Raw genomic sequence first — 13,439 nt, 5'->3', positions numbered from 1 at the left:
CGTTCAAGGGGAGAAACGACTAGAAATGCTAAAACGTAAGAGATACCCATATCCCTAGTGATATGGGTATCCCCTTCCAAAATGTTTATTTGATATTGTTTCTTTAATTCAGGGCAGCCAAATCGACCGAAGATAAAAAGCAAAACAAACTTGCAAAGACGAAAGTCATTCCAATGTGGAAAGGACTAGAAATGCTAAAACGTAAGGATACCCATATCCCTAGTGATATGGGTATCCCCTTCCAAAATGTTTATTTGTTATTGTTTCTTTTATTCAGGGTAGCCAAATCGACCGAAGATAAAAAAGCAAAGCAAATTAACTTGCAAAGATGAAAGTCATTCCAATGTGGAAAGGACTAGAAATGCTAAAACGCAAGGGATACCCAAATCCCTAGTGATATGGGTATCCCCTTCCAAAATGTTTATTTGATATTGTTTCTTTAATTCAGGGCAGCCAAATCGACCGAAGATAAAAAAGCAAAGCAAACTTGCAAAGACGAAAGTCATTCCAATGTGGAAAGAACTAGAAATGCTAAAACGCAAGGGATACCCAAATCCCTAGTGATATGGGTATCCCCTTTCAAAATGTTTATTTGTTATTGTTTCTTTTATTCAGGGTAGCCAAATCGACCGAAGATAAAAAAGCAAAGCAAACTTGCAAAGACGAAAGTCATTGCAATGTGGAAAGGACTAGAAATGCTAAAACGCAAGGGATACCCAAATCCCTAGTGATATGGGTATCCCCTTCCAAAATGTTTATTTGATATGGTTTCTTTAATTCAGGGCAGCCAAATCGACCGAAGATAAAAAAGCAAAGCAAACTTGCAGAGACGAAAGTCATTGCAATGTGGAAAGGACTAGAAATGCTAAAACGCAAGGGATACCCATATCCCTAGTGATATGGGTATCCCCTTCCAAAATGTTTATTTGTTATTGTTTCTTTAATTCAGGGTAGCCAAATCGACCGAAGATAAAAAAGCAAAGCAAACTTGCAAAGACGAAAGTCATTGCAATGTGGAAAGGACTAGAAATGCTAAAACGCAAGGGATACCCATATCCCTGGTGATATGGGTATCCCCTTCCAAAATGTTTATTTGATATTGTTTCTTTAATTCAGGGCAGCCAAATCGACCGAAGATAAAAAAGCAAAGCAAACTTGCAAAGACGAAAGTCATTCCAATGTGGAAAGGACTAGAAATGCTAAAACGCAAGGGATACCCAAATCCCTAGTGATATGGGTATCCCCTTCCAATATGTTTATTTGATATTGTTTCTTTAATTCAGGGCAGCCAAATCGACCGAAGATAAAAAAGCAAAGCAAACTTGCAAAGACGAAAGTCATTCCAATATGGAAAGGACTAGAAATGCTAAAACGCAAGGGATACCCATATCCCTAGTGATATGGGTATCCCCTTCCAAAATGTTTATTTGATATTGTTTCTTTAATTCAGGGCAGCCAAATCGACCGAAGATAAAAAAGCAAAGCAAACTTGCAAAGACGAAAGTCATTCCAATGTGGAAAGGACGAGAAATGCTAAAACGTAAGGGATACCCAAATCCCTAGTGATATGGGTATCCCCTTCCAATATCTTTATTTGTTATCGTTTCTTTAATTCAGGGTGGCCAAATGAACCGAAGATAAAAAAGCAAAGCAAACTTGCAAAGACGAAAGTCATTCCAATGTGGAAAGGACTAGAAATGCGAAAACGGAAGGGATACTCAAATCCCTAGCAATATGGGTATCCCCTTCTCGAGTGTTTGTTTATTCTTTTTTTTTTTTTTTCTTTTAATTCACGGTAGGCAAATCCACCGAAGATTAACAGGAAAAGAAAACTTACAAAGACGAAAGTCATTCCAACGACGAAAGGACTAGATCGAAATGCTAAACTGTAAGGGATACCCAAATCCCTAGTGATATATGCATTCCCTTACAGAGTGTTTGTTTGTTATCGTTTCTTTTATCCATGGTATAGCCGAATGAACCGAGCATTAAAAGGTAAAGTAAACTCACAAAGACAAAGGTCATTCCAGTAAGGAAAGGACTAGAAATGCTAAAAAGTAAGGGATACCCAAATCCCTAGTGATTTGGGTATCCCCTTACAATATGTTTGTTTGTTATCGTTTTTTGAATTCAGGGTAGCCAAATCGACCGAAGATAAAAAGGCAAAGAAAATTTATAAAGACTTCACCATTTAACGAGGAAATGATTGGAAATGTTAAAATGTAAGGGAGAGCTGAATATTTGGTATATGTAAATCTGTAGTGATACTGGTATCCACGTCCAATACATCGCTGTGTACCGAGAACATTCCAAACGAGAATACCGTGCCTTTACAAATCAGCAGTTTATTACACACTCCATCTAATATAATTATCTTGTTTTATAGACGCGCCCTACGAGAATATAATAGGCGTAAAGGGAAATAACCAGCTGTTAGGTTGACTATAATAACAAAACAAAGAATATATAATCCAGTAGGTAATGTTGAAACTAGGCTTTATAATGTTAGGGCAAGTGCGAGAAATGACATGTCGTATGCCCTGATGAAAAATGAAATGGTTGTATATGCCCTTGGCCATACGATCAAGCTCGTCTTTGGACATTTTTAAAAACGATTGAAAACATATCTTTTTAAAATCGCCTCGACTGTTTATAATTTTTGTTGCATGAGCCGTTTTATATTGTTGTATTTCTAGCACATTTTATCCTTTTCATAGATCTTTGTTTTAGTTTGTGAGCTTGTTTTTATATGTAAAGAGCTTTTGAATATTTCATAGTATTAGCGCTATACAAATGTATAATAATAATGATAATAATAATAATAATTATTATTATTATTATAGAAAACGCACAGCTATTGATGATATTATTATTATTATTATTATTATTATTATTATTATTATTATTATTATTATGGTATCCTTAGTCGACAGATCATACCCATATTTCCAGTGACATGTTATGGGTAAGGATAGGAAATTTCTAGTTTTACCTCATAATATTGCCTGAACTTGGTAATTTTTTCAACCGTTTTTACTAATGATATTATGGAATCTTTGTGTCCTCTGCAGTATAGAGACAGTTGTGTACGTACTACCATATTGGAGTCTCGGCAAACCCATAGTCAAAATTGAGTTCACAAGAAGGAGAAAAAAAAATCACTTTTTGAACCGACGCAGTATTTCACCGGTTACGTATGTCATACGGTGAGCGATCATTTTCACCGTTGGGCTAGCAACTGTCTCTCTGTCCCATCTCAAGTGCTTCGGGAAGCGACGAGCTAATTGTTCTTCCAAGGCACTTGACAAGGTTTCTGAGGCTTGCAATCGTGCGTTTAAGCTTTGTCGAAAGCTTGCAACGTCTTGATTGTCGCCTTCTTTTTCTGTGGTAAGCTCACGGAAAGCTAAATAGCCTCTTTTACCGCCTCGACCAAGGTCTGCGAGCGCTTCTTCGCTTATTTCACAAGCTTTCTTGATGATCGTTTTAAGCACGCCCTGTTTTTCTACCTCGTCGATCATTTCCTTGGCTTCCTTCTGCGCTGCTGCTTCATCTTCCGATTCACTGTTTTCGAAGAAAAAGTTAAGAAAAGTATAGTAAGGCCCTTGCGCGTCGAAATACCGTTTACTGGGTTAGACAGCCAGCCAGCCAGACAGACAGACAGACAGAGAGACAGACAGACGGACGGACGGACGGAAGGGTGGATGGATGGATAAATAGAGGATATTACACGGTGGCGAGAAGATATGAATTTTATGTTCGAGTGGCAAGAACAATATCTCACGAGTGAGCGAACATAAAATTCATATCTTCGAGCCAACGTGTAATGTTCTTTTATTATATGGAGAAACCAATTCAACAAAAGCGACTTCATTGAACGATACGACACTCACAAAGGTGACATACGGAAAATACGCCACTCGGGTCCCGGATGAAGTGGCGTATGGAATCTACGAGTGGTTTAGTTCCCAGTAAAACACTCTTCTCCATATAATAAATAGATAGATCGCTTGTGCTACTGCTAGTGCTGGTGCACAGTTCACCATGATACTAGCTTACCCTAGTTTTTGCTGCGCATGCTTCGGTTTTAGATGGTGTGCCATTAACCATTCCGACGACTTGTATTTTCTCTCTTAAAACCAATATAACAAAAATTGACAGTAATTTAAACTACTGAAAAGACGAATTACAAAAACCTGACAGGTGGAAAGAAAAGAACACTGACCTTAATCTTGGATCTGCGTCGCAACTTCATTCCTTCTTCTTCTTTTTCTTTTTCTTCTTCGTTCTTTACCAACGGACTGACAGATTCCTTCAGCACCGTCTGATTTTTTTCCACCGTATTACGTGAGTCAGGACCCACCTTTTCTTCAATTCGAGTGTTTTGGTTGCTGAAGTAATACAATAAAAAAACAATATTGTTATCTTTAAAATAAATCTAAACTGATCAGAACGCGTAAAGTGTGGGAAATGAGAAATTTCCTATTATTTTGTGTAATGGGTAATTTTTTTCCCTACCGGCAAGGATCAATGATCTCATCACATTTTAGAACGTTACGTATTATTAGGCTCCCCAGCTTTGACTGGCTTATCTCAAAGGAATGCAAAAGTTTCATGATTCCTCAGTCACACCATATTCCATGGCATCTGTCTAATCAAAGTCGATAGGACACGAGGGAGAACTGTTTAGTTCTTTTAGCATAACTCATTGGCCAATCTATAAAGCAAATCAATATTTTGATGTGCAAACTGCAAGAAAATACGAAGTTCAAACCCCATTTTCCCTTTCATGTTTGTATCGATTGTTAGACGGCCGCTGTCATAAGCCAATCAGATTACGCGTTTCCCTTGTGGCCGCTAACATACATACAGATTTGATTTAAGAGAAGCACGAAATATCGTTTCTTCATCGTTATAACGTATGTCGTCCTTCTCGAGGCCAAGTCGAGATGGTCGGCTTCTATTACAGATAAAGGAGAGTAAGAATACTTTCCTCATTTTCATTGCATTTTAGGTTTACTTACCTTGCTGAATGGAGATTCACAATTTCCACATACGCTCTGGGTCATCTCGGTTCCAAAAAACAAGGATGGTAAAAACAATTTACCATAAACAACAGCTACTTTCGCATACACATGACAACAAAACGCCGCGAAGAGTTCGTTAAGGGGATTCCTTATATTGCGCATCCCTACTGCGCACGATTTTCTCGTCACTAGCGCGCGAACACGAGCGCGTGAACATACACAAAATCAAGAGATTTCCTTAGCTGGACAACAAAATAAGGACAGGTTTTCTCTTAAATGATTATGGTGACCATTTTCCTATTATATAATTTGGTGTAAAAATTATTCCTTTTAACTTGAAAAATTGTACAAAAGATTGTTTGGAAGGGAAAAAAAGGCATAGCTAGAAGTGCACAAAAAATGCAATAACGACTCGACGAACTAACGACTAACTAATGAGAATAAAGACTCGAGGAACGTTTTGAGTGGATGCAGTTTAAAATTGTGTAGTTTTTTCCATCGGATATATATTACATTATTACAAATGCTCTAGACCAGAAAAATAGACGTTCTAACTGTCAATTTTTTTTCAACTTCTTTATTACAAAGCTTTGCGTACAGCTACCGCGAAGTGTAACGTGAACGGATGACATATCGCACGTGATTCAGGATAAATACAGTAATATTGGTCCAGCTTATCTCTTTTGCAAACACGGTAGCCTATCCTACATTATTGTAATTTTCGACACAGTGCTTCGTAAGGAACATTCAGGAAAAGTTTCTAAAAAAGGTGTAACAAATTTTATTTAGAGGGATCATCTTGACATATAATCGTTGATTGTAATGTTTTACTGGCTCGTTTATGCATTCAGCATTCAAGATGAACTGGATACTTTACCATGCAAATATCGCGTTAATGTTCGGACTAAATATTTTGTATCCCGTAAATTTTTCTTCAGTCAAAAATCAACAATTTTACTAAAGATCTCCGGGGACACTCTCGGTCTACTTTAAGGCATGAATTTCTTTTTGTTACTTTTATTTCAAAAAGAGCCCATCTTAGTCCCTTCCGAGTTGAATGGTAAATGGTATATTCGGTCGATTTGGCTACCCTCAATTCGAACTAAAGAAAGGATAACACCTAGTCATATTGGACGGGGATACCTATATCACTAGAGATTTGGGTATCCTCTACATTTAGGCATTTATAGTTCTTTCCTCCCTTGAATGAATTTCGTCTTTGTAAGTTTTGTTTTCCTCTTCGTCTACGGTTCATTTGGCTACGCTGAATTAAAGAAACAATAACAAATAAACACTCTGGGATGGGATACCCATATCACTAGGGATTTGGGTATCCCTTAATTTTTCGCATTTCTTTTTCCTTTCCCGACTTCTACGCCTTTTGTCTTTGAAAGTTTGCTTTGCCTTTTTAATCTTCGGTGGATTTGGCTACCAAAATTAAAGAAACGATAACAAACAAACACTCTAGGAAGGGATACCCATATCACTAGGGATTTGGGTATCCCTTACAACTTGGCATTTCTAGTCTTTTTCTCCCTTAAATGAATTTCGTCTTTGTAAGTTTTCTTTTCCTTTTAATCTTCGGTTCATTTGGCTACCCTGAATTAAAGGAACGAGGACAAACAACGCCAGTACCGGTCAGCGGTACTAGGACTCAGCATGCGTTTTAGCTGTTGTTCGTAGCGTGGCGTCCGCCATATTGTTACTGTTACTCGGCTGTTAGTTTTATCCCAGTTTGATTAAAAGCCTTACACGAGCCGGTCGTGCCTTGGTTCTTGCCTTATCTTCTTAACTGGCGTGGTGGTAGCGTTCGGTTCAACCCGAGCCGCATTTTCGCCGTAGAAAGCTTCTTTTCTGCCTCGACCGCGTGAGCTAAAACAGTGCATCCTTCGCTGTGACAACACGTCCGGAGTTCTACATCGTGTGTTATGGCGTCTACTCACCGCGCACCGAAGCAGTGGTGCCTCTCCAAGGTGGAAACAATCAATAGCTTTGAAAACTGGAAGCAAAATCTACTGTACACACTATCCTTAGACAGCAACTTCGCCTCCTTCCTCGCGGATGGTTTTACATGGTTGAAAAAGACCAAAGCCCAACCGCTTCGAGGACTCGAAAACGATGGCGAAACTGTACCACTCTCTCGACGCTTAACCGCTCGTCAAAAACCCAACTTCCTCGAGCTGATGCTGGGACAAATCGCCAATTACTGCCCTATTATTTCGCGTAGCACGCTGGTAAAAAACTCAACCTCTCTTGAGTTCATCTGGCAAGCTATTCGACAACACTTTGGATTCCAGGTCACCGGTGCACAACTTATCGACTTTTCTGACATACACCTTGCGGCAGATGAGCGCCCTGAGGACCTGTACCAACGCCTCATGGCCTTTGTGGAAGATTCCTTACTGCGTGCAAATGGCTTAACCCACCATGGTGAACATGTTTCAGAGGATGAGGAACTTACTTCCACTCTCGAAAACTTCGTCGTCCTTACCTGGCTACGACTCATTCACCCCAGCCTTCCTCGATTGGTCAAGCAGCGCTACGGCACGGAGTTGAGATCTCGCACCCTCGCCTCAATTAAGCCAGAAATCTCACAAGCCCTTACCTCTCTCCTTGAGGAAATCCGCACTTCCGATGACGCTAGGATCCTGCGTGCAGCGGTAGCTGACGATTTTCGTAGCCCCCGTCCGGGTGGCAGGAGTAACTCTAAGTTCCGCACCAGACAACCTCATCAGGACAAGGTCTGCCCCTTATGCAAGCAAGCCGGTCGCTCTAACACAAACCACTTCCTCAGTCAGTGTACCTTCCTCCCTGACAATGACAGGCGCTTCATGGTAAAAGCGAGACAGATCGTTGGCATTCTCGACAACAAACCAGACACCGACTGCGACCTCGACCCTGATCCCACTTTGCCTACCCCAGATGTCGTAGCCTACCGTGTACAGACCCGTCTGTCTCCTTATATGGATGTCTTTCATGCTCACCGTGTGGTCCGCGTCACCATTGACAGCGGCGCCACTGGAAATATGATCCGTCACTCTACCGCGAAACACCTCGGATGTCCTGTGATATCAAGTGCCCAGTCCGTCCAGCAGGCTGATGGCTCTTCTCAACTTCGGGTGGTCGGTGAGATACGAACAACCTTCACCCGCGACAACACAGACTTTACGTTCGAAGGTCTTGTCGTAGAGGATCTTGATGTTGAAGTACTCGCCGGGACCCCCTTTATGGAGGCAAATGATGTTGCTGTGCGTCCCGCTAAGAGAGAGGTGCTCCTTGGCAATGGGTCTGTCTACACGTATGGGTCCAAGTCTCCACCCAGCCCCCCCCCCCCCAACTGTTCGTAGGGCTTTTGTTCTCCGTGCTCCTACTCCTTCCAAGACTGTTTGGCCCGGAGAATTCTTAGAAGTACAGCTGCCAGACGATGCTCCTCCTGATTCAGAGTATGCACTTGAGCCGCGTACTGATGCACCAAGTTCACATAAACTCAAGCCATCCCAGTTGTGGCCGCAGCCTAGTGTCGTTTCAAGTGTTGCGCGGGCCATACGCATACCAAACCTGTCAACCGAGCCTCGCACACTTAAGCGTCACGAACACTTCTGCCGAGTCACTCCTGTCTTCGAACCAAAAGAGGATCCAGGCCCGTTTCCTGCTCAGCGTCCGTTATCACCCTCTAATTCCAGTCACTCCGCATCCGTTCAGGTAGACCCAGACAGCATCCTACCTCAGGCCATCAGGGCCAATTTCCAATCCCTGCTTAGAGAGTACGACTCCCAGTTCCCTGGTTACAATGGATCCGCAGGCCCTTACCAAGCACAGGTCAACATGGGCCCTGTTGAGTCACCACAGCGGAAAGGTCGCCTCCCCCAATATGCACGAGATAAACTCGTCGAGCTCCAAGAGAAGTTTGACCACCTAGAGCAACTCGGAGTCTTCCGTCGCCCCGAAGATGTTGGTATCACTGTTGAATACCTAAATCCTTCTTTCCTGGTAAAGAAGCCCAATGGCGGCTCTCGTCTCGTCACTGCTTTTGCTGACGTAGGCAGATACAGTAAGCCTCAACCATCTTTGCTGCCTAATGTTGACTCCACCCTACGACTCATCGCCCAGTGGTCACACATCATTGTCACCGACCTAACAAGTGCCTTTTATCAAATCCCTTTGGCCAAAGAGTCCATGAAGTACGGCGGCGTTGCCTCTCCTTTTAAAGGAGTACGAGTCTACGTTCGTTCCGCTATGGGCATGCCCGGTTCGGAAACCGCCCTGGAAGAGGTTATGTCCCGCGTCCTAGGCCCCTTACTACAAGATGGATCCGTGGCCAAAATTGCGGATGATCTATACTGTGGCGGCAACACACCCCAAGAGCTATTATGCAACTGGAAGAAGGTCCTACAAGCCCTACACAAGTGTAACCTGCGTTTGTCTGCCCACAAGACCATCATCAGTCCCAAGAGCACCACTATTCTTGGCTGGATCTGGACTGTTGGCTCTCTCTCCGCCAGTCCCCACCGCCTAAACACCCCCGCCACGTACCTTGAGCCAAGCACTGTTGGTCGATTGAGATCCTTCATTGGGGCATACAAGGTCCTCTCCCGCGTCATCCCAAGGTGCTCGCGTTACCTCACTCCCTTGGATGCTGTAACGGCCGGTCGTCCTTCCCAGGAATCCATAAACTGGACCGATGATCTAAGAGGTGCATTCCGTAGTGCTCAGAATGCCCTTTCATCTGCGCTCACAATCAAGTTACCCAGACCTGAGGACCAGCTATGGATTGTAACTGACGGAGCTGTCAGGGACCCAGGAATAGGTGCTACCCTCTACGTGACGCGCGGAGACAAGTTACATGTTTCCGGTTTCTTCAGCGCTAAGTTGCGGGGGTCCCAGACAACGTGGCTTCCAAGCGAGGTAGAAGCCCTCTCCATTGCGGCTGCTACTAAGCACTTCAGCCTGTATCTTATTCAGTCGTCCAAGAAGGCCTGTATCCTTACTGACAGTAAGCCCTGCGTCCAAGCGTACGAGAAGCTCTGTCGTGGGGAGTTCTCTGCCAGCCCTCGTGTATCCACTTTCTTATCTGTCGTAAGCCGCTACCAGGCTTCTGTAAGGCACGTCTCAGGCGCTGATATCCTCCCGTCAGACTTTGCAAGCCGAAACGCCGCCCCCTGTGAAAACGAGACCTGTCAGGTGTGTTCTTTCATCACTCGAACTAGCGACTCTGTTGTCCGAGCCGTGTCTGTTCAAGATATCCTCCAAGGGAGCGTCCGCCTTCCCTTCACCAGCCGGCCCGCCTGGTTGGCTGTTCAGTGTGAATGCCCAGACCTGCGCCGGACACACGCTCACCTTGTCCAGGGTACGAGACCTTCCAAGAAACTGACTAACATCAAGGACGTCAAACGGTATTTACAAGTTGCGTCAATTGCAAGTGATGGCCTCCTTGTTGTGCAGCGTCATGAACCGTTGTCACCGTCCAGGGAGTGCATTATCGTCCCCCGCCAAGCCTTGGATGGCCTTTTGACCGCTCTTCACATTCAGCTTAGCCACCCGTCCTGCCACCAGTTGAAGATGGTCGTCAAACGCTATCTTTTCGCCCTCGATCTGGACAAGGCAGTCTCTCGTGTCTCTGATGGATGCCATTCCTGTGCGGCACTCCGAAACTCTCCAACCGCACGTATTGACCAGTCCACCTCGCCACCACCTGACGCTATTGGTCGGTCCTCCGCAGCAGACGTCATCAAGCGCTCTCGCCAGCTTATCTTTGTCCTCAGCGAGACTGTGACCTCTTACTCCTCCAGTTTATTGCTTGAAGATGAGCGGCACCAAACGTTACGCAATGCCATCGTCAAACTCTGCTTGGAAATGCGCCCTATGGATGGTCCACCCGCTGTGATCCGTACTGACCCTGCACCTGGCTTTAAGGCCCTAGTCAACCCACTCTTAGAGAAGCACAGAATTACAATTGAGCTTGGCCAGGCCAAAAATCCCAACAAGAACCCCATAGCTGAGAGAGCTGTCCAGGAGTTGGAAACAGAACTACTACGTCAGGAGCCTCTTGGTGGTGCTGTCTCTCCCCTCACTCTCGCCGTAGCCACCTCTGCCTTGAACTCTCGTATCCGTTCACGTGGCCTATCCTCACGAGAAATGTGGACACAGCGGGACCAGTTTTCAAACAAGCAGTTACCCCTTGCCGACGACCATTTAATTACCCTCCAGCACAAGCAGCGCCTCTCCAACCACCCCCACAGTGAGCGCTCTAAGGCCCCTGTGCAACAAAGGCGCCCTACTCCCCAGATTGATGTTGGTGACCTAGTGTACCTCCATTCCGACCTGAACAAGTCTCGAGCCCGCGACCGCTACCTTGTTGTAGCCATAGAACCACCGTTCTGTGACATCAAAAAGTTCATTGGATACCAATTACGCAGCTCATCATACCATGTCAAACTATCAGAGTGCTTCAAGGTCCCATCTGACTTGGCCGACCCCTTACGTGTTCCCCACACACGTCGCAGTAACGACTCAGACGATGAAGACGAACCTGGTACCACATCGTGCCCTCCACCCTCTCTGCCTGACATCCCTGATGCCATCTCTTCCTCAGCGCATCAGCTATCTGACAGCTCTCACTGTGTTACACCACAAGCCTGTGCCTTTCCTGTTGACCATATCATGGTTGACGCAGCTACACAGCCGTCATGCCCTGATGACACCCCATTAGAAAACGCAGTCATGTCAGCAGACCCTCCCACTCCTGACCTACGAAGATCCTCACGTGTCCGCCGTCCTCCTACGCATTTTGTAGATTATGTCACTGAACTCTGACTTTCCCTTGCATATAAGTTAGCGTCAAGTACATTCCACTATGTTCTCGGTTCCTGTTATGTGGCATACTATGCCCCTTTTTACTTTATGTATTTACTGGGTTGAAAAGACTTATGAAACAAGAAGAAAGAAGTCACGCCAGTACCGGTCAGCGGTACTAGGACTCAGCATGCGTTTTAGCTGTTGTTCGTAGCGTGGCGTCCGCCATATTGTTACTGTTACTCGGCTGTTAGTTTTATCCCAGTTTGATTAAAAGCCTTACACGAGCCGGTCGTGCCTTGGTTCTTGCCTTATCTTCTTAACTGGCGCAAACACTCCAGAAGGGGATACCCATATCACTAGGGATTTGGGTATCCCTTACAATTTAGCATTTCTAGTCCTTTTCTCTCTTGATTGACTTTCGACTTTGTAAGTTTGCTTTGCCTTTCTATCTTCGGTCGATTTGGCTACCCACAATTAAAGAAATGATTGCAAGCCAACACTTCAGAAGGGGATACCCAAATCCCTAGTGATTCGGGTATCCTACTTTTACTTGTTTCCCTTGTCCAAAGATTTAAGCCTTGTCCACTTTATTTATACTTATTTTGGATTTCTTCCCAAAACAAAGGAAAAAAAACCTCGTTAAATGGCATAGAGAACTGTTCGCCGGCAAAATCTAATGGGAGGGATGGTCAAGGAAAGAGCGATAAATAAACAAGTCTAAGACAAAATTTATTTCAGACAGGCAGCATACACAGAGGTCAGTCACAGCTTGAGACTAGTGTGCATATTGCGTGACGGCCGTATCTCAGTGTGTTCGTTCGCATATTGATTAAATTTAATTGCCGAACTATACGAGGTTTAGAATGTGCCTTTCGTGTTTAAAATAACGGCATTTCAAGGGTTATCGATAGGCACCAAGCGCATGTTCATACAAGGCACTTTGGCGCGCGAATTCGGTTTTGTATGTCGTTATACTGCGGACTCGGATCAGACAGTCTGTTCTAAATTGCGACTATTTTCAGCGACTTATTGTCTTTATATCAAGTAAAATAACGCTTTAATTTGTTGAGACAAAGCTTAGTAAGAAGATAATTGGGTTTTGAGCAGACTTGTGGATGATTTCACTTGCCCCAGTTTCAAGCTTTCAGTGTTTTGGGTACCCAAAACACTAGGGATTTGGGTACGGGGGTACCCAAAACTCAGGGATACCCAAATCACTGTGACACCGCCATATTGAGTCCTTACCAGGTCACCTTGCGAGATCTACGGAGAACAATACATAACCATGACATAGACAGAGGGGTTTTCCCCGCGTTGCTTTGCTAATCAAACCAAATTTATTTTTAACGTCGATTTAGTCTTTGATAATTTGCAAAACTGTAACATTAACACTCTTAGTCTTTTATTTGAGAAACTTTAACATTAATACATTTTCCTTTCCGAAGAAGCACCATGTGTTCGAATCCAAACAGTGAAAACGGGAAAATCTAATCTTGCTTTAAGAAGTAAATAATTTATTCCCCAAAATGCTCTTAACGCGTGATCGAAAGTGAAAGGGCAACGTGCCAAAGCCTATTTGTACCAAGTCATCAAGCACAGGAAAGGAGAATATCGTATTTG

The 13,439-nt window shown here is 43.9% G+C and overlaps 1 protein-coding gene and 1 pseudogene across 1 annotated transcript; one reads left to right on the top strand and one right to left on the bottom strand.

Annotated features, from left to right (window-relative positions):
- Positions 1–2,870: 2,870 nt before the first annotated feature.
- Positions 2,871–5,062, bottom strand: LOC149110456 (uncharacterized; the record flags this gene model as incomplete). Its single annotated transcript, XM_089292117.1, has 4 exons — positions 2,871–3,561; positions 4,057–4,127; positions 4,223–4,388; positions 5,022–5,062. Coding segments are annotated over 4 exons (681 nt in total), but the record flags the coding sequence as incomplete, so codon positions are not given.
- A 1,826-nt stretch (positions 5,063–6,888) lies between these two features.
- Positions 6,889–12,103, top strand: LOC149110455 (uncharacterized; annotated as a pseudogene).
- Positions 12,104–13,439: the final 1,336 nt, after the last annotated feature.

Source organism: Orbicella faveolata, unplaced genomic scaffold (assembly GCF_042242905.1).
Source record: "Orbicella faveolata isolate gen_17 unplaced genomic scaffold, um_ofav_v1 contig_24, whole genome shotgun sequence".
Taxonomy (NCBI): domain Eukaryota; kingdom Metazoa; phylum Cnidaria; class Anthozoa; order Scleractinia; family Merulinidae; genus Orbicella; species Orbicella faveolata.
The sequence above is the reverse complement of the archived record's forward strand: the minus strand, read 5'-3'. Positions and strand labels throughout refer to the sequence as shown.